Source organism: Manacus vitellinus, unplaced genomic scaffold (assembly GCF_001715985.3).
Source record: "Manacus vitellinus isolate BGI_N305 unplaced genomic scaffold, ASM171598v3 scaffold_15_pilon, whole genome shotgun sequence".
NCBI classification, from domain to species: domain Eukaryota; kingdom Metazoa; phylum Chordata; class Aves; order Passeriformes; family Pipridae; genus Manacus; species Manacus vitellinus.
Genome location: NW_021939122.1, coordinates 4,587,482 through 4,607,907, shown reverse-complemented (window position 1 = coordinate 4,607,907; position 20,426 = coordinate 4,587,482). Strand labels below are relative to the sequence as shown.

The following is a 20,426-nucleotide window of genomic DNA, read 5'->3' as shown; positions in this document are numbered from 1 at the left end:
TGTTTTTAGAGCCTCAGCCAAAAAAGGGCTTCACTGTCTCAGAGCAAGGCTAACACAGGGAGACCTTACTGGCACTGTTAAATCCTGGCAACTGCCTTAAAGCAGCTCTGTCCCCTCTTTTTTTGCTCCCTGCTGTTGTCAAACTGCAATCTCCCCCTTCAAAGGCAGGCACGCTCCTGACACAAGACTGTTTGCTATCCAGAGGGCATAAACAGCTTGTCAGAGGAAGAAGCTGTCTTCATTCCCTGTGTAAAGACTTTTTATTACGGCCAAGAAATGTCAAAATTGAGGTTTACTTTTATACCTTCAATCCAACCCTGCTTACGTGTTGTGATAGTCGATAATTACATTATTGTGTGACTGCTTCAGGAGTAGATCCAGCAGAGTGGCAGGGACTGATGATGACAGGGATCTTTTCTCTTCTCTTGCAGAGCCAGGGAGGTGCACACTGAGCAAGTGTGAAAAAAACTCCTTGTTACCTTTGTGCTTTTCTGGGTGTTTGACATATGGATCACTTGCAAAAGTGCCAAGTACTTGCTGCTGCAAAGTGGGGAGCAGAGCTCTGACACAGACCAGACTAATGCACAGGGTGCAGCTGAGGTGTTTCAGAGAGGGATGGCCAGCAGAACCATTTATGGTGTATATTTATATATTTACAAAGTTAATATTTATAGTGTAATTTTGTGAATGTTTGTGAAGGCCTGGGATGAGTATCTCTGACTGATGCTTTGTTTTTGGGACAAAGCTGGAAAGGGAGGGGTGGGCATACTCAAATAGAAGTCCATCCACTGCCTCAGAAGGGCTGCTTCTGCTCTCTGAGCCAGCCACGTCCACTGATGCTGCAGTCATGACCACTTTATTCTGGCTTAAAGCTGGGCTGCTGCTGAGGAAGACAGTCTTTCTGTCTTCCATCTTCCTTCTCCCAGTATCAGTGAGCCGTGGGAAATGAGCATAGAGGGACTGATCTGGTTGGGAACAAACTGGTTTTTACTAAGAACCGAGTCTTTTTTTACTGTGTTGCTTTCCAGTCATGTGAAGGCTTGTGGTAGCACAGGAGAGACCATAGGAACAAGTGATTGGAAAGGAAGAAGAGAAGCAGAGCTAAACCCAGCTGCCTCTGGGAGTATAATCAACAATTCTGCAAGGTGCATACCATCTACAGTGAGATGATATTTCTGTTATGCATGTGCTTGTCTCATCCTGCTTGCTTGTCTGGACAGTTGTCTGTAGTTAGTCTTCCCTGAGAGACCCTCTAGTTTCCATGAAGTTGTAGGAGATTTCACGTATTGACAATCAAATGTGACTGGAAAGCACTGAGTCAGCAGTTTATGGAGGTGTGAAAGGTAAACTGTATTTACATATGCATGAAACATGAGCCTTATTGAATATCATCTTCTGCTGGATGCCTGAGGGAATGGAGCTCAGACTGGTCTCTCTCCCTGACCTTCCCTGGAAGATGAAGGTTTAACAATGCCTCCTTCAAATTACTGAACACTATGTTTTTTTGCTGGCTCTTCACATATTCTGTGATGTGATACAGTGCTGAATGCTGTGAAGGGTCTTTAAATGGCAAACAGCTTCCACCTGACATCCTCCTATCTTAAGAGCATTTGATTCCAGTCTGGACCTGGATCTACTAGCAATTATATTTTGTATGAATTCCACCATCTTGCCTTTGGAGATGGCAGTGTGTTGATTTTTCTTCTATACCCAATCTCCAGTGCACTGATTTCTGTTCATGAGAAGACTTGTATGTTCTCCTGTTATATCCCCAAAAGCAAAGAAGACTGTGATGGAGAGCCTTGATACATTCCTAGTGCTTTCTGAGGGCAGCCTTCCATTGCTGTAGCCTCACACTTGCATGTGCTCCAGGCTTCCTGCAGAGTTCAGGGCATGAAATAACATCTGAAATTTGGACCCACGGGAAGAGGCTGAACTGGAGAGGACCCTGCACTAATGGTGGAGGAAGCAGAGGTGGCTGCTGTCAGCATGCTGAATTGCACAGCATTTCCATTCATTCCAGCTGTTTAACGGGATTACATGAAGAGTGGCTTCTGCCTGCAGACATTTAGTGCCTATGGAAATCTGCAGCTGTCTGAGTCGGTTATGTGTAAATCCAATGTCTCCCCTTTATGCACAGGAATTTATGAATGACGGAAACCGTGTGAATCAATTGCATGAGTAATTTTTCATGTGCTTCACCCGATGTCAGATTTGAGGGAGATTTTTAGTTAACTGTGTCTCTGGTCCCTGACAACTTCCCCAAAGAGGGAGGAGATGCTGCGGGATGGCCACTAGGTGTAGGAGTAGGATAGCTTTGGTGAGTGTGGATCCCCTTGCCTTGGGCAGGGGGAGACAGCCCCGTGTGCAAGACAATGTGGAACTGAATGCTCTCATCTTTCAGAGATGAGATCTTTCTTGGTCCTACTGCTCTTTCTGTAGTATGCCTGTCTTGTGAAGTGGCAAGGAGTAGAAACCCTTCTACCTCAAGAGAGGGAAGGGAACCTCAGCACCCTGGTGCTGGGCAGCAGCAGATGGTCTAATGGTGGAGCATGGGATGGGGAGCTGGGACATCCAGCTCTATCCTGGATTCTGTGACCAAAAATAAATTGCTTCACTTCTTCAGAACAGGCTGAGGACCATATCTTTGGATGACTCTTTGGGACACCTTTCTGGTGCCTGCTCCAGCAAGCTCTGTCTGAAGAGATGAGGTGGGTTTTACTGTGCAAGGCTGGTTCCAGTAGGCACAAACTCTGCACTGCACTTCCCTGGGGTGCAGGGAAGCCATTGTTGACAAGGAAAATAGTGGCATCTGTGTACTTTCCCTTCGAATTTTTAAATCCTTCTAATAGCCTCCCCTGCATTTCCAAATAGAGATATTTATTGTCTGCTTCCCTGACTAGATCTACCTCTTGGAGTGAAGGCCTTACTGACAGTCCTCCGATCTACAAACCATTAATTTGGATGTGGTCCAGCTCTGATATGGCAAGTGACCTGTTGCCAGGCTGGAGCTAAGCAGGAAGCCACTGTGGGTACTTTAAAAGTGAGATTTTAACTTCAGGTGGCACAGCAAAATGTGGAGACATGAAATTATAGCTTATATGGAGCCACAGAGCTTCATTTATACTTTGAGGAGTTCCAGCAGTTACAGCCTGGTGGCTGATGGAAATATCTGGATAAGGGCTGAGCAAAAAGCATGGCTGTCCTATGAGTAAGTAACTTTTCTGTAACAAGGAGCAGGAGGTGGTTGTACTGCCTGGCCTGATAAAAGGGTGATGAAACACAGCAACAGATTGCCCAGGGAGCTGGTAGATGCCTCATCCCTGGAAGCATTCAAGGTCAGGTTGGACAGAGCTCTGAACAACCTGATCTAGTTGAAAATATCCCTGTTCATTGCAGGGGGGAGATGGCCTTTAAAAGTTCCTTCCAACTCAAACCATTCTGTGATTCTATGATCTCCATGTGTTAAGGTGTTCATTACAGGTGTTTTCCAAAGTCTGCCCATTGTGGTCCATAAAGTGCTGCAGTGGCATGATCCCAGGAGGAGGCAGCATTTGGACCAGTCAGCAGCATCCAGCTGCAGAAGGGATTGGGGAAGCCCAGGCAGACTTGGGAACAAAGGAGCTGTTGCTCCAAGATGAAACTTTTCTCTGTGAAAGTCAGACAATCTCCCTATTTATTTGCAAGTGGCATTTGGTCACAGCCCTTTGGCAACATATGGAAACTGTTTAAATTAACTGTATGAGCCGTACGTGAAACAGATGCATATTCTTGAGCAGGCTTTTATCGTTGATGTTTGAGCGAGTGGAGGGTGCAGCTGGCTCACTTGGGAAGTGGGAGCATGTCCTCACCCAGATGTATTTAAGTGCTTGAAGCGAAACAGGCAACCAGCACGTTAAAGGATGTATCGATAAAGACCAACTTCTCATGTGCACCTACTACATAAATAAGAGGAATGGAGGTAATGACACTTAACTTCTCACTGCTTTCCTGGCTGCTCACTGCTGGTGCAGGATGAGTCGTGTCAAAAGAAGACTGGGTCTGTGACTTTCATGCCGGTGTCTTTCATGTGTATGCTGGCATATCGACATCCTACTTTTACGCTCTGAGGTGTGATCAGAGCACGATTCTGCACAATTCTGAGAAATCTTAGTAAACAGAGCATAATGAGATCTTGTTGAAGAGAACTGTGATTACTGTGACTTTTGGGTGTGAATCTTGAGAGGAATGTTGTATGGGGAGAAATTGTACCCAAAACTGATGCTTCTATAACGACCTGTGACAGACTCTGAAGTTTGAAGCCCTAGAGCTCTGTACACTGGGAGGATTGTGTTGCTAGATAGTCACTGTAGTGTATGTGGCTGGGACAATAAAAAATGGCCTTGAATATTGAGAACATTGACTTTATACATGCCAACTGCAATGGAATAGACCAGGGTAGGAGTCACTGAGAATGCAGTGATCATTGATGTTTGGGTGACTGAATTTAGCTGATGTGGGACAGTAACACTGAAAGTCAAGAACGGAACATTTATGGCAGTGGTATTCAGAAAAGGATGAGGAAGCAGTGAAGGCAGAGTGTTGGGAGCAGGTAGGGCTGGCAGGAAAAGAAGAGGTTTTAGGACATCAGAAAGAACTACCTGAAGGAATCACAGAATGTGCTGGGTTGGAAGGGACCCACAAGAATCATTGAGTCCAATGCTTAGCCCTGCACAGGACCATCCCCAAAAGTCACACCATGGCAGAACACAAATCTCTCCTATGAGGGCAGCAGTGTGATTTTGTGTGCTGCACAGGGATGTCTGCACAGAGCAGTATTCAGGGAGGGGTGTGCTGCTGCTGGACTTGTAATCTCACCATTGTGAAGCAGACTTGAAGAGTGCTGGCTGGAGCAGGCAGGCTGGCTTGATCCTCTGCCATGTGTCTAGCAGTGCAAATCCAGAGAGGTATTTGAACAGGCTGCTGGCAAGCCTTGTGAGCCATAGAAGGGGAAGCAAGAGGTCCTGTTTAGTCTTTATAAATGTTGAGACAATCGCTTTTTTCAGGTTTTCTTATAGGACTTTAAAACAGACAGGGAATTACCAGAGGGGCATGTGGTGTTTTAGGGGCTCCGGAACCAAGTGTCTCTTTGAACCAAGTGTCCTTTCAGCAGCCTGTGCTCTGGGCTGTGTTGTGCTGAGCTACCAGCACAGTACCCATCTAGGGCATCACTGTATCTTGCAAGACTGTCCCCTTCTGAGAAAGCCACCTCTTTGAATTACATGACAGTAGAGAGCAGGTTTCAGTGACTGAGGTAAGTTACTTGGTAAATGCCTGTTTCTGGGCAAGACGGTGATCTGGGGAGTTTCCCTGAGGTGCATATACAGATGTGAGTGCCCTTGCTAAGACACTGATGGGCTGAGCCCTTCTCAGGCTTGAGGACAGCAGCAGCCACCTGGTGAGCACAAACAGCCCTTGCGTGGCAGGGATTCCCATCGCTGTAGCATCAAAGGCTTCAGATGTAACACCAGTGCATTTTCAAACTGAAAAGTGAACCAAACAGCTGTTTCTGATGACAAATACTGGTACTTTGGCTTATGGATGAACCTGTGTGAAACATATCTTGAGATTTGTTTTGACCTCTCCTTAATTTCTTCTTTGTTTGTTTGTTTGTTTTGTTTTACTTGTTTCAGTCATATGTTTCTTTGCTGATAGTGAGACTCACCTGGAAGCATCCTTGTCGCAGGTGTTACTCTAGCAATGTTTTATGTACTGCAGGGGGTGGAGCACTTCATTTTGCAAGGTTATTTTTAACTCCTAAATATTTGTGGTGAGGCCAATCTAAGATGGTGGCTGGATTCTTTGCAAAGAAGGGCTGTGCTTCGCTAGCAGGGTGAGTGATTTCCACTTCTCCTGCTCTAGGTGCCTCTGTAATTTTCCATGTGTAGTATCTCCCTCTGCAGTGTTTGTAAAGTTTGGTTTTTATAAAGAAGAGGGAGAAAGGAGATAAAATCTGATGGTCTCCTTTTGTTTTGTTTTTGGTTGTTGGTTTGGTTTGGTTTTGGGTTTTTTTTTGTTGGGAGGGGAAAAATACATTTTTGTATTTTACCCCTTATTAACATAACATGAATGCCATGTTTCAAACTGTATCACAGCTCAGCATTTGCCTGGGACAGTTCTCTCCAAATCTGGAATTGCCTACTGCTTTGCTGTGTTATGCTGTGAGATGCACTCACCCATTTCTTCTGCTATCAGTCACCTCTTGCTTTTCCTTGATGCTGTGATTTTGCAGCTTGTGAGGGTCCCAGTCCTGTGGGTTGCTGAACCCCTCATTCCCTGGAGTGAGCTGTGGTCCTTGCTGGTTTGCAGAGCAGGAATGTGGCATTTGCCTTGCTCCTGATATCTCATGCAAAGATGGCTTTTTTCGTTTGTTCTGCTGGGACACCTGTGCCTGGATTGAGACATGAATTCCACTGTAAGCTGGGGGTGCCTTTGGTTACATCCCATGCCCCCACCATGCTGTCAGTGCTGCAGCCACTCTGGCTACTAATCTCATTCTCATCTCTTCATTGTTGTGTTTTTGGCAATCCAAATTCCCCACCCAGGCCTGAGAATTTAACATCAGCACATTTGCATGACTGATCGGATTTGTCTCGCTTCTATGACGACATTGTTTCTATGGAAAATTAATGGATTCTCACGTTGTATTTTTAATGGCTGAAACCACCTCTCTGCCCACCCTCCCATACCCGAGCTTTCAGAGGGGAAGTCTGTAAACAGCTCAAATTAGCTATCCTCCATAAATAACTCCCATTTTTTTCCTGCCTGCTGTCCATTTCTTTTTTCTCTTCTAACAGTGCTGCAACACTCCTCTCCTGGTGTTGGTGGAAGAAGAACAATGAGTAAAATGAGCCTATGTTTGCTTTCCTTGTCTGGCCCTTGAATAGATGTGATCTATCATGAACTCTCCCCTTTCATCCAGGACCATGTGGTTTTAAATTGTCAGCCTGCCTTAAAGTTTACTCCAAGCAGGCCTGGGTTGCTGTCTTCCTTTTTTGAGGATGCAGCTCAGTTAATGGCTCTGCTTCTTGTTCATTTTTGCCATGAGCCAATTTCTTCTGTGGGTGGGCAGGTGGCAGTGAATCTGCTGCCTATTTGGAGTCACCCATTCCTCTACTTCAGTGCTTGGGGTGAGAACAGTGAAGTTTTGAAACCTAGTGTGTCTGTCCACCTGAAGGAAAAGCATCTCTCCCCAAATGATGCAATTAAATAAGCAGTAATGGTTCACTTTGCATTGTTAGCATGGCCAGTGAAACATCCCGAGTGGGGGGACAGGGCTTAGCCACCGAACCGTTCCACAGGAAGTTAGAGTTAGAACAGTTTTAGTCTTAAATTTTCTTCTGTCATCTCTAAGGTTATATTTCTCAGCTTACTTTTGAGGAATAAATCCAGGGCAAGTCCCATGGTATGGGAATTACCTGAGGAGGAGGTCTGACCTGGATGTCTCCTCTCAGAAGACTGAAGCTGGTGACCATAAAGCTCACAAAGTCTTATGGGACAGCTGCTGAAGGGTGTGCAATATTTTAGGTCAAGGTCTTCTAATTCATGGTATCAAAATCAGTAGTGTTGAACAAGAACCTGAATGCCTGAGACAGTTCCTGTGCCTGTCCTTCAGTTGATGATGGGGTAAGAAGGTGATCCCTAACCACCCTCATCCTTAAATGGTTGACTGCTGAAAATCAGGGCCTGGCTTCCCCACAAAGCAAAGGGGAAGGTCTTTTGAAAAGAACTTGTTCCATTGCTGCACTGCTGGTTTCCCTTATTTTCCTGCCTATCCCAGTCTTGGCCTGTGCACTGTGGGTGTGCTTCCTGCTAAAGATCCTGCTTTCAGCCCCACAAGCCCAAGGTGGGGTGCTGTCTCTTGCTGAGAGTAGGTGAAGTTATTTGGGACCTCAACTGAGCTTTGTATTCCTACCTTCTGGTTTTAGGCCCAGGTACCTGGAGTACCAAACCAGCCTGGTATCTCAGCCTGGAGGTGGTGTTTGCCAGTGGAATAGGCTTTACCTTAATGTTTTGGTAATTGAGATGCACTACTACAAATGGCAGGCAGGAAACTATAGAAAAGTGACTGCTTAGTTATTTAGGACAAAAACATTTTCAGTTTTTTAAGCAAAAATGATGAAAGTAGAGAAACTAAGTGGTTGCTTTGAATTTTCATGGTGGGGGGAAGAAAGGGGGGCAAGAGAGAATCTGCTCTGTGCTGGCAGAGACTGGGCTGAAGCAATGGACTGTGCAAAGTGTTACTTTCTGGATGCGATTGTTGCTCAGGGCTTTGGATTATATTAGCGTGGAAAAAATGCCTCCAAGGGAAGGGGTACAAATCACAGCTGGGCCAATAGGGAGGGAAAGAGGACTATAAAACAGGAAATCAATTTAATACTCAGTGGGTGTTTGCATCGTGCTCACCCTTCCTTCAAATTGCCAAAGGAAAGATTAATTAAAGTTATATTGAGCAGCAAAAATGATGGAGGGGGTGAGATGGGGCTTGTGTGGTTCAGCTTTCTCCATAATTAATTGACAAAGGCATTCTTGGATTTCATTACCCAGAACCTTGCTGTCTCCTGCTCTTAAAGGGCAGCTGAAGCAATGCTGGATTTCTAAGTCAGCATTGCTGCCTTGCAGGTTGAGCTAACTAGGGTCACTTCATAGGCACTTGGGGAAGAGGCTTCCTCTGTCAGATGGTGCCACTCTGCTATTTATGGGTCCTATCATTTCAGATCAGACACAAAATACTTTCATCTGCTTATGGTTTTGTTTCCTGTTTCCCACTTCTGTTAAGGTTGAGAGCTGTATGCACTGCAAGGTGGAGGTGTTGGTGAGGGTGCTGGTGCCTAGGTCTCTTCTCTGCCTGCTGCCTTTATTTAATCAGAGTAACTTTTGAGCAGGATGTGATAGAAGCTGTTGGAGGCCAGGGCTTGTCTGGGCCGCTTGCTAACTGTCAAAAAGGGAGAGAATTGTACGTGGCTTCACTTTCCCTGTATCGTGATCCAGCTGCCATCTGTGTCCTTTCTGTACTTTTCGTGAAAAGCTGCACCTGATCAGTGCTATCTTTGTGAGAGGCTTTTCCTGCTTGCATCAGCTGCTTTGCTGGGCTGTTGTGTAGTACTTTCCCTCTCTGGGTTAGACTTTGGAGACAGCAGGGATTTGTCTTTGTGATGGAGTTTCAGAAGCCAAGTCCCATAAGCTGAGATGCAGCGCAACCTGCCAGGGTCTACCTATCTGTGACTTCTTCCCAAAATTTCCCTTGAAGACCTTTATTTGGTTTGATGCTGGAGCTTCCCTTAAACCTGGCTGAATATGAAGCTTTCTGTTCTTGTCCTTCTGAAAAGGAGCTGTGGCAGTCCTCTCTGATGCTGTTGAAATAAGCAGGGCAAGAGGAATTCTCTACATACTGTACTATCACAAGAGAAAGGTTTTGCTGTCTGCTCAGTGGTCCAAGGTCTGGCAGTCCTGGAAGTTTGTTTCCTCTGTTGATTTCCATAATAGATGGCTGAATATGCTCACTAGGCAGGACGGGGACATGTAGAACAGGCTGAAGTTTTGGATTAACTGGATGCAGCAGTTCCAGTCTTTATTGGCAGTGTGAGCACCATTGCCATGCCCAACTTCTGTTTGTCATTCGCTGTTGCTCTGATGGCTTGATAGCACCTGGCTGTGGGATACTGCAGAAAACAACCTTTTTGTCTAAAAAATATGTCTCTTGATGCAAGGCCAGTACTAGGTGTTCCTACAATCAGTTGTAATCCATTGGAACAAGAAGGAGAGAAAGTGATTGCAACTTAGTGCAAATGGTGGTTTGACACTTCTTAAACCAGCTAGGACAGAAGAAACAACAGCTGAGTTGGTTAAATCACATGAAGTTTGCAAATCAAGAGTTCATGTTTTGGTTTGGTTTCAGCAAGGGCATCTTGCCAGCTGACTTAAAGAGAGATACCATGTCTATTCCGATTCACTGTTGGCTTTTCCTCTGCGTGGCTCTGAACTTTGTGTAACTTGGAGAACAAACAGACTTATGAACACTAACCCTCTTTAAAAGCAATTTCCCAGTAGTCTCTTCTACAAGCTAGGAAGGTATCAGCTCATGTGTGTAGGTAGCTAAAGACACAGTATATGTGTTTACTCATCATCCCTGGATGCTCTAAAGAGTGATTGTGGCTTCACAGTCCACTAGCGAAGTGCAGTAAAAGAGTTGTTTTTTCTAGCCTACCTTATGTGCAGACTGTTTCCTCAAACACTAAGCAATTGCAAATGGAGAGAAGTCCATGCAAGAATGAGATGATGGGAGGGGATGGTGAATTCACCACCTGGCCGTGGTGAATTGGACAGGAATCAGGAAGGATACCTGTGTCCTTCAGGCAGCAGGAAGGGGCCAAGGTTGCCCGGTCAGGGCAGCTGAGTGAGTTGCAGAGTTTGGTTTCACTTGCAGAGGAGTGAGGTCTCCAAGTGAATTTAACTGCCTGTGGGATGTCTTTGTGGATGTCTATCTGTCTTGAGGGGTAGAGATCAAGCTACATGAATTTGTGTGTCCATGATAGCTTCTTCCTAAAGTCTGTTTTCTGCTTACATGTAGAATGTGGCCAAGAGGCTCTGTGCAGACTGCATACTGCTTTCAGGGAGAAAAATTCAGAGATGCACAACCAGATCCCTATCTCATCTCAGCATTGCCATGGAACATACACTGTCACCTAGAGCAGAAAAGAGAGAGCAAAAGTATTATGAAGCTCACACACCTCAATTTACTTCCCATGGAAGCAGGAGGGGTTAAACCAGTCCCTTGGGTTTTAGCACACCACATTACGGGGGAGCAGCTTCCTTAAACCTCTAAGGTGGTCTGAAGTATTGGGCAGCAGACATCCATCCCCTTGCAGCGCTCTCTTATGAAGGTGCAGGTGTTTAACCATTTCAGAACCCATAGAGGGAGCTGCTTTGCTGCCTGTGGCATGGATTTCCAGGACTGTTTGTTTACATATGCCCTCCTGCATTGCTCATCCTACCAGGAATGGGTTCATAGATCATCGGACTGAAGGACTGCCACGTCAAAGTGGAAAAGATGAAGACCTTGAGTGAGGAAGTAACCAGCAGCAGGAGAGTTATGAATTTTCAAATGAAAATATCTTTCTCCTAACCTAATTATGGCAAGCATTATTGCTCGGTTTCTGGTTAAAATAACATGGTATTCAGCCCAGGAAGGCCTACACATTGTGTAGGCTCATGTGTATGTTTACAGTTTTGGACAAACTCAAGCCCAAAGCATTTCTTCGTTCCTGCATTGTCACCTTCCAGGAAAGGAAATGCGTTGAACATGAATCAGAATTTCTGGCCTAATTCAGTCTCCTGCAGATCACTTCCCAAGGAAGGGTGCTGTGGGAGCACTACACATGATAATTTAGGGAGTTTAGGTTTCTGCAGAAGTCTAAACAGGTATTTGAACTCTAATTCCCAAGAAATTTTGATGTTTTTAAGTATTTGTTGTCATTTAGAAGTAGACCATCTTCATAGACATTCCTACACAAACTGAGACTAATTTCTGAAGCAAAATGTGCTCCCTGGACAGGGGAACTTCCCACTGAAAACTGAATCACCAAGTCCCTATTGCCAGGTATCCCCACTGATGCCAGACACCAGCTCTAGTTTGAAACACCCTTGCTGACTGGAGGGGTTTGCTGCCAGAGCTTCAAGGCAGCTTATCCCCAAAGCTGTCCAGTGGGAAACTTCTGATCATTCCTACTGAGGGGAAACCAACTGATTCGGATAAAAAGGAAATGGCTGAATGTGGCAGTCCTGATGCTTTTCTTTCACTTATTGCTACCACTTGTTTCCCATCTTCCTTTGGCTTGAGCATGCAGTGCTCAGGACTTGGCTCTATTTCCAAAGTGTTGGTCTGGGCTTTTTTCTCTCTCTTCTTGCACTGGTTTCTGACTTATTTTGAGGCTTTGTTTTCCCCTCTGACATAGTTGTTACTTTCCCTTGGGGAATGTGTTGAATTTTTTTCGTTAAGGTATAAATCTTAGCATACTTCAGAACACTGTTCTGCTGGTTTCTGTGCCAGCAGGCAGTTCAGCAACAGACCTGTCTTCCTGGGAGGAAAGAAATATGGAGGTTCTGGGAACTTTGATCTGTTGATTTATTTTCTTATTGTTCAACTGCAGAGTGTGGCCAGCCCTGAAAATTAAATCACACAGCACTCAGACCTGTCTGGTTGGGAAGCATCAGAAAATAGTAAAAAATAACCTGGTGTGGTTTTACCAGCACATGAATAGTCATATTGCTGTTTGCCAGGAGGTGGCATGTGTTACTGTGTCCACATACGACCAGCACTCCTTGCCAGTAGCTCATGTTGCTCAGGTGGGAGGGACGTTGTTTTTCCCTTGTGCTGTTTGGATATGGCACAGTCAATTCTAGAACAAAAGGAACTAACTGGTGTCCTAGGATCTTTTCATAATGTAGATGATGGAGAGCAGAGATCTGGGTGGGGATAGACATTGTGCCTTACAAATACATGCGAGACTGATCTCACAGGTGGGTTCAGAGCACATCCTTCAATTGCACTGTGAGACCCAAAAAGATAGTGTGGCTCATCACTTGGGTGACACAGCCGAGTCTGAGGCAGGCAGGCTCTGTTGGTTACCTGGTAGTGGCATCTGTTGATGCTTACAGAACTGGAGATGTCAAGGTTAATAATGCAAACACTTCTTCCTTGTGTACTTTTGCATTGGGTTTCTGTGGCCAGGTTTTGGTAGCAGGGGGGCTCCAGGGGTGGCTTCTATGACAAGCTGCCAGAAGCTTTGCCCATATCTGGTAGAGCCAATGCCAGCTGGCTCCAGAACGGACCTGCTGCTGGCCAAGGCCGAGCCAATCAGGAATGACAGTAACACCTCTGTGATAACATACTTAAGAAAGGGAAAAAAGTTATTGTGCAGATGAAAATTGCAGCCAGAGAAGAGCAGAGTGAGAACATGTGAACAACAACGTAGACACCAAGGTCAGTGGAGAAGGAGGGGGAGGGGATGCTCCAGACCCTGGAGCTGAGGTTCCCCTGCAGCCCACGGTGCAGACCGTGGCGGAGCAGCTGTGCCCCTGCAGCCCATGGAGGACCATCGGGGTGCAGAGATTCACCTGCAGCCCGTGGAGGAGTACACACCAGAGCAGGTGGATGCCCAAAGGAGGCTGTGACCCTGTGGGAGGCTCATGCTGGAGCAGGGACCTGCTGACCTATGGAGAGAGGAGCCAGAAACCTGGCAGGACTTGTGGCCATGTGGGGGACCCCTGCTGGAGCAGTCTGTGCCTGAATGCACCCCATGGAAAGGCACCCACATTGCAGCAGTTTGTGAAGAATTGTTGCCCATGGGATGGACTCACATTAGAGAAGTTTGTGAAGGACTTTCTCCCGTGGGAGGGACCCCATGCTGGAGCAGGGGAAGGACTCCTCTCTCTGAGCAGCAGCAAAAACAATCTGTGATGAACTGACCGTAACTCCCATTCCCCTTCTCCCTTTGCTGCTGGGGGGGGGGAGGAGGTAGAACTTGGGAAAGAGGGAGGGCTTGGGGGAAGTTGTTTTCAAGATTTTACTTCTCCTTATTGTGCTCTGATTTTTGTCAGTAAGAAATTTAATTAATATTCTCAATTCGAGTCTGTTTTGCCCGTGACAGTAATCAGTGAGTGTTCTCTCCTGGTCCTCATCTCAACCCATGAACCCTTTGTTATATTTTTTGTCTTTGTCCAGTTGCAGAGGGGAGTGAGGGAGCAGCTTTGGTGGGTGCCTGATGTCCAGCCAGGGTCAACCCACTACAGTCTGTACTGGTACAAGTAGTCATGAGGTACCTCTGCTTGGGGACCCAGGTATCATCTACATACAGAGGTTGTGAACACAAGTGAAAACTGAATTTAAGTTGTGAGTACTGACGAAACAATTCTGAAGCATCTACTTAGGTTCACATTGCTCTTTGTTTTCCATGCCTATTGCTGTACTGCACTGTGGGACACCTGCTCAGCAAGAGCAGCATAACTGTGTTAGAGCTGTATTAGAAGAACTGAAAGGAAGTCTGTCAGTGTGAGCTGTGCCAGCCAGCTGCAAATTCAGACAAGGTCCTTGAGCTGGTCACTTACACAACTTAGTGTGGCCGTACAGAAAGAGGACCCCTTTGGCTCAGGGTGGAAGACATAGTCTTCAATCCAGGTTCAGATCCCATTCGGCACCTAAAACCTGCCATTTCTTAATGAAAGCTTCAGTAAGTGAAAGAGTCTGTGTTTGAGGTGGAGTGGGATGGAGGGAGCTTTCCTGGCAGGCAGGTATACCTGTTTCCAAGACCTCTCTTTCTAGTCAGTCTCTGTCACATCTGGTCCTGATGGGTGCTACAGAGAAAATTGCAGGGGTCTTCCATAGCATGCAGAGGGTGACTGCTTTGTTGATCCCTGTCATCAGGGGAAATCTGTAGCCTACACTCATGCTGGAATAGGGGCTTCCTGGCAAGAGATCATGGCAGGCAAATGGATGAAAATTTTGCTCCAGCTTGGTGGCTGGAATAGGAGAAGGGAATTGTTTGGGGGTGTTGGGGGGGGAGGAACAGATTGGAGGTGATTTGCAGGGAAGAGCAGCGAAGTTTTTAGAAAGAAGAAAGTGTGTGCTGTCACATTGCTGGGGACTCCCCAGAATGTTACTGTAGAAGATGAGAACTGTGAAGACATTGGTGGTTTTGGGCCCTATGTGGGGGGAGCACCTGGAGAAACTGTTGAGCTTGTCCTCTGCCCAGAAGGAGGTGTTCTTCCCAGTGCCATCTGCCATACTCTCCTGGCGTCATGGAACCTCTGTGCTCAGCACACAATTCAGACATCAGCATGTGGACTGTTTTCCTGGGGGAGAAATGTGCTGAAAACACAGTCAGCTTGCCAGGCTGCTTTTTTCATTTGGGTGCAGAATTTGTTTGCCAAACACAGTCATCTTTCCCCTTTGCCCTAGCAGACAAACACTGTCCAATTGCATATCCTGGGAGGTGGTGAAGTTAAGCATTCAGGTGGTTGGTGCAGGTTACCAGTCTAGCATAGAATCAAACTCTCTCATATTGATTCCATAAACCTCAGTAAGAGCTGCTCTATTCTTACTATCCAGAGCTATTAAAGCATCTTCTCAAAGAAAAGCTGGCATGCTATTGCACTGTCTTAAGAGTTTGCACCTGGGTGTACACTGCAGAGCTCTGCCAAGAGAAACACTGGTTTCCAAGCTTGTTAGCCTGCTGTTTGGAGATTTAAATTTTTTTGTTTGGTTGGTTTTTGTTTTTTCTTTTTGGAAATCCTCCCACATTAAATTAAAAAGGAGATCTTGGTAAAGGAAATCAGAAGGGAAGATTTGAGATGCTTCATTTGCCAGCAGTCTCTGAACTTGTGACCTTTTAAAATAAAGTACTTGTGCTTTCCTGTGGGACAGCTCCATCGGGATGGAGGAAGGCTTTCAGGCTTGTGTCTTTAGGAAGGGGCCTTTGACAGCATAGGAGAAGTTGCAGCGCAGCATTCTCAGCCGGGACTTCCAGTATGGAAAGTTGTTCAGCTGGTTGGGGACTGTGATAAATCATGGTTCCCCTGGAGCACGCTGGGACTGCAGAGAGCTGGAAATAAATGCTAGGGAAATTCAGCTTTTGTAGTGGGCTATCTTTCAGGATGATGTATGGCTTTGTAACAGAAAGAGATTCCTTTGCTAGGGCTGGGAGAAAACTGCTGCCTTCCATTGGAAGGAAAACATAACAATTCTGCTGATGTAAATCCACGCTGCAGGCTTGCCCTGAAAGATGTGCTTTGGCATGGGCTGCCTTGGCCTGAGAAACAGACTGTGGTACTGATGGAAAAGAGCCACAGAGAGCCCAGGGTAGTGGCAATAGTTTGGGGCTGAAATGGAATGGTAGGTTTGACGGGAGGGTAGGGAATGGGGGTGGTAGTTGGCCAGTATAGTAATGACTTACCAAGGGTGGCTGGAGAGGGAATTGGATGGCATGGGGTGCCATTTGCATCTCTGCCTCTTGACTGCCACATTGTCCTGAGCAAGTAATTTCTCTGGATGGATAAAATGTCTTCTCTTCAAATTGGAGCCTATGTCACTGCTTTTCTCCACTGACCATTCCCAATCAGCTTGGGATGTTTGGCTGTGCTCGTAGACTTGTTACCTGATGGAGATCTGACAGTGTTTTAAATTCTATGCTCTGCGTGAGGGCTTGGATTGCCCAGAAGTTGAGGAGAGCCTGAGTTCTGTGTTCGTGTAGCAAACAGAGGTTCTCCCCTAGTTATAACTGATGTTAGTCTGTGTATAGGTTTGTCTACACTAACTGTGTCCTCTCCTGGAGCTGGGTTTTGGTAGCACTGTTAAGGAGACCCAGCCAAAGAGCTGGAGCCAGCCTCTTCTTCGGCTGTCTCACATCCCCCTACTGTGGCCAGGTTGCTGGGAGACAGCTTTGTCCTGGGAAAGGGAGAAGCAGCAGAGTCACCCTCTGCTCATGCCAGGACTCTGCTGCTTGTAGTAGGCAACAGGCAAAGAATTCTTGCCATGCCCACATCCCAGATCAGTGACATTGGCAAATGTTGTGCTGACTGAGGTGCTGAGATGCAGAATAGAGGAAGCAAGTGCCACATCAGAACCAGCACCATGTTGTGTCAGAGAAAACTCTGAGTTAACTTTTCATTATTCAGTTGCCACTGAATACCAGAAATCTGATTGCAGGTTTCTGATATTCAGGCAAAGGTCTGTATTCCATTTGGTCTTGGCAATAAAGTGAGATGATCAGCAAAATACATTGGTTTCTTAGGCCTAACGTGCTTTGATCAGTGATGTTGGTAGTGTAGCAGTGGGATTTTTTTCCCCCTCAAGTAACATAAATGTTTTTGTCTTAACAAGAGAAAAAAAAAGCAATTTCATCAAATCTGGTCACTGTTGCAGACAGTGACTTGGTGTTATTCCTTGTCTGAGTTCCATTGAACTGTATCATCTGTTAATTTGCTCTGATTTTTCTTATTTTTCATCAGCCTATACAAACTTCTTTTCTGAGTTTCAACAACTCTCTTTGTAATCTGTTTGTTATCTCTCAAAGATCTGTTTTGCTTGCTCAACTGCCTCATTGCCTGTGTTTATTTTGTTCAAATTCCCAAAACGGTAACTATACACTGTGCAGCATCAACTCGGTCAGGATATTCCAGGGATATAATTTTTTCCACTCAAATGATTTCTAGTCTGTTTCTCTGAGCTATGAATGTCAAGTTATCAGCTTGTTTACCTTATTTTCCTGACTTCTGGCTGAAATTCAAATATTTTTACAAAATTAAAAACTCTGCAAGTTTAAATATGGGTAACTAATCCACAGGGGTGTTTTTCCACTGAAGTGGAAATGGTGGGCTGGCTCTCAGCTTGGATTGAGACCAATGCAGTGTGTCTGGGTGCTAACTGCGTGTGTGGGGTCCTGAAGGCTGTAGCCTTTAGATATACACTGCTGAGCTTGAGTGCTTCGCTGCTGTCCTCCCATCTTATGCACATTGTTAGCAAGGGAATGGTGCGGGTGCAACATCTCAGGCAGGATCTGAGCTGTGACTTAGCTAGTTCCTTCACAGGAACTAGGACAATGCCGGTGCCAAACCTTCTGTAGGCTTTAATCAAGAGTGAACACCACCACCTGGCTGAGAGTCAGACCTATAGCAAGTGACACAAGGAATCTCAGTTAATCTTCTCATCTTGGTGGATCTACATTGTAAATTAAGTGCTGTCATTTGGATACCACCAATGTCCACTCTGTACTTTTAAAACTGCAGCAGTGTATGACCTTTTTCTGGTCCATGAAGTCATTGCCTTTTAGGTGCGTTACAGGCCCCCTGGGAATTGTACTTTCCTTCCAAAATAAAAACTAAACTAATTGCGCTTTTTTTCTCTCCAGCTGCCTTTTGGGGAGATATCGCTTTAGATGAAGATGATCTGAAGCTGTTTCAAATAGACAGAACTGTTGACTTAACAAAGCACTCAGATGGCAATGCAAGACACACTTCAGGTAAGGGCAGCCCTAGGGCGATGCCTTCTTTCACCTGGTTTTGTCCTTAGGGAGGGAGGGCTTCCATTCCACTTGTGATGCCTGTTCCCATGGCCCAGGCAGTGCATGCAGAGCTTTGTTATGGCACTGAGGGTGACATCCAACTCTGAACTTTGTTAAATAAAACACAAGTCACAATTTGATGGAGCCAAATCCTATCTTGTCCGTGGGAGAAGATTTTCAAATTTACAGAGTACTTACTCTTTCTATGAGGAACTACATTTTTGCCAGTTTGAAACGAATTATGTTTGAAGTTGGGCTACACAGTGTAGCAGGAGTTTTGACTCTTAGTGTACTCCTTCTTTTTCTTTCACTATATGATCTTAGCTGAAAAACTGTGTTATTCCATTATCTACCTTGGGTAAAACCCACTGCAGTCTAGTGTACAGACTGCCCTTGAAGTGGTATTCTAATTGAAATAGGTAAACAGTTGTGTTGATTTTCTGTAAAGTATATGCTTATGTTGCCCCCCTACACATCTCTTACGTATGCTCAGCCTTGTGCCAGACCAAAGTTGTTTCTTGACTCAGGAGCTCTGACTGGACTCCAGCTCTAGCAGTCCCTGAAATGTTCTGCAGTGGGTTCAGAGGGTTCCCCACAATACTGTTGCCTCTACTCCACTTAACACTGCAAGAGAGAAATTGCTGGGAATCTGATCTCTGAGAGATACCAGAGGGACTGGAGACAGAGCAGGTCAGGGCAAACTTCTTTTCTGTCTTTGATGTTCTGCCTCTAGGTTAGCAACTACTGTGAAAGCTTGGGTAGAGGCAGAAATCAGTGAAATTGTGTGTTCACCTGTCCCCTGTGCAACTCAACTCATATATCATTTGTAAGCACTGGTGGCTGGTTCTGTTTCCTTGTGACTGCCTGTCTTTGGCTTCAGAGCATCTAAGCACTGTGTAGGTCCTGTTGTGGGGATGAGTGTGAAAGATGAGACATCCAACACAGGCATACTTCGGATGTTGATGTAACTGATTAAACTCATGCAGGTGCTGAAATTATTGGCAGAGGAGGGCTGTCCCGTTCTTCAGATTATGGATAGCTCCCTGGAAATGCCATTTTCCTGCATTATCATGTCACTTAGCCCACTTATGTCGTGTTTTGGGCTGTGACACATTGTCAGGTGATAGGTTATTAGGAGTAGGTTGCATTCAGAGCAGAAGATCAATCAGAAAATGAGGACTAACTGAGTGGGACAGGCAGCATTCATCTCTTCCACATCCTTTTGTCAGTTCCTGAAGTTAGATGGGGACACTTCTGGGGAAGCAAAGCCAGATGATGTCTGACTGTATCAGTTTTCTCTGGTAACTTTTTTAGTTGTCATATCAAGCACATTTCTTTTACTTGGCACTGGTGCCAGACCCATGCCATCTGGAAAATGAACTGAATTTTATAACTCACATCTGCATCATGTAATGCAGCCACTGGTCTCTTACAGCCATGGCTCATGTTGTGTGGTTGGACTAGACTCTTCACACTTTCTGCTGGTGCATCATACAGTGCTTTGCATTAGGTGAATGGAGATGTCACGTCACTCACTTGCCCCTGTCCTCATCTCTGGCAGGCTTCCTTTGTATCCTGGGAGTGCAAGCTGACAAATGGACAGCCCCTGTGTCTGTGATGCTTTCTGCAGAGCACACACAGAGGGATCTCTGTGTTTACCTGCCTTGTGAGGGGTTCTCTGCAGGGGCAGGAGGGGCTGATCCTTCTCTTTTGGGGCTTGCTTGACACTCATGTGAATTGTAAGAGGGTGGTCTACTTTAGCATGGTGGGGATTGGGATTCATTCTTCCCTGGGAGAAAATCCTGCTCTCTGCTTTATTTCCAGTGGGAAGAATGCAACCTCTGTACAGAAACAGCCTAAGACCTTTTATGAATGGAACCCCTTGAATTATAACATTTCAGAGTTTCCTAAAGCTGTTAATCGGATTAGTTGTATAGCGGAGGAAGTACTTAATACGTAGATACAGACACACAGGCACTTCGTATCTGGGAGTTGCAGTTCTGAACATGCTATTAGCCAGGCATTCTTCTTGCCCTGTGTTGCTTCCTTGTTCCCAGAAAATGATGTTCAGCTGGGAGGAGGAGTAAAAATTGTGCCATTTGATTCTGTTGGGCTATTTATAGGTATACACCCTAATAGCTTGTGTGTAGCATCTGCAGCTGTCAGGCTCTGGAGGAAGAGTGAGGTTCCCATGTATTCAGGGGTAATGGGGCACTTGGTTCTTCTCTGGATCCAGCTGATGTGCATCTGCCTTAGTGAAAGCTTTGCCTTGGCTGGTAAGGGCTGAGACTGTCAGATGTTTCAAGTTTTCCCCTTCATCACCTTCTAGTC

General features: G+C 45.7%; 1 protein-coding gene across 2 annotated transcripts in view; it reads left to right on the top strand.

The window, feature by feature from the left end:
* TLL2 (tolloid like 2) overlaps positions 1-20,426 on the top strand; it is a 90,614-nt gene that overhangs the window by 16,152 nt on the left and 54,036 nt on the right. Inside the window, exon 2 of one of the 2 annotated variants that reach the window (XM_018069073.2) lies at positions 17,943-18,053. The exons of the other annotated variant lie outside the window; for it this stretch is intronic. Coding sequence (XP_017924562.1) covers positions 17,943-18,053 — 111 coding nt within the window. The remainder of the gene's footprint in view (positions 1-17,942; positions 18,054-20,426) is intronic. 2 annotated transcript variants of the gene reach the window in all.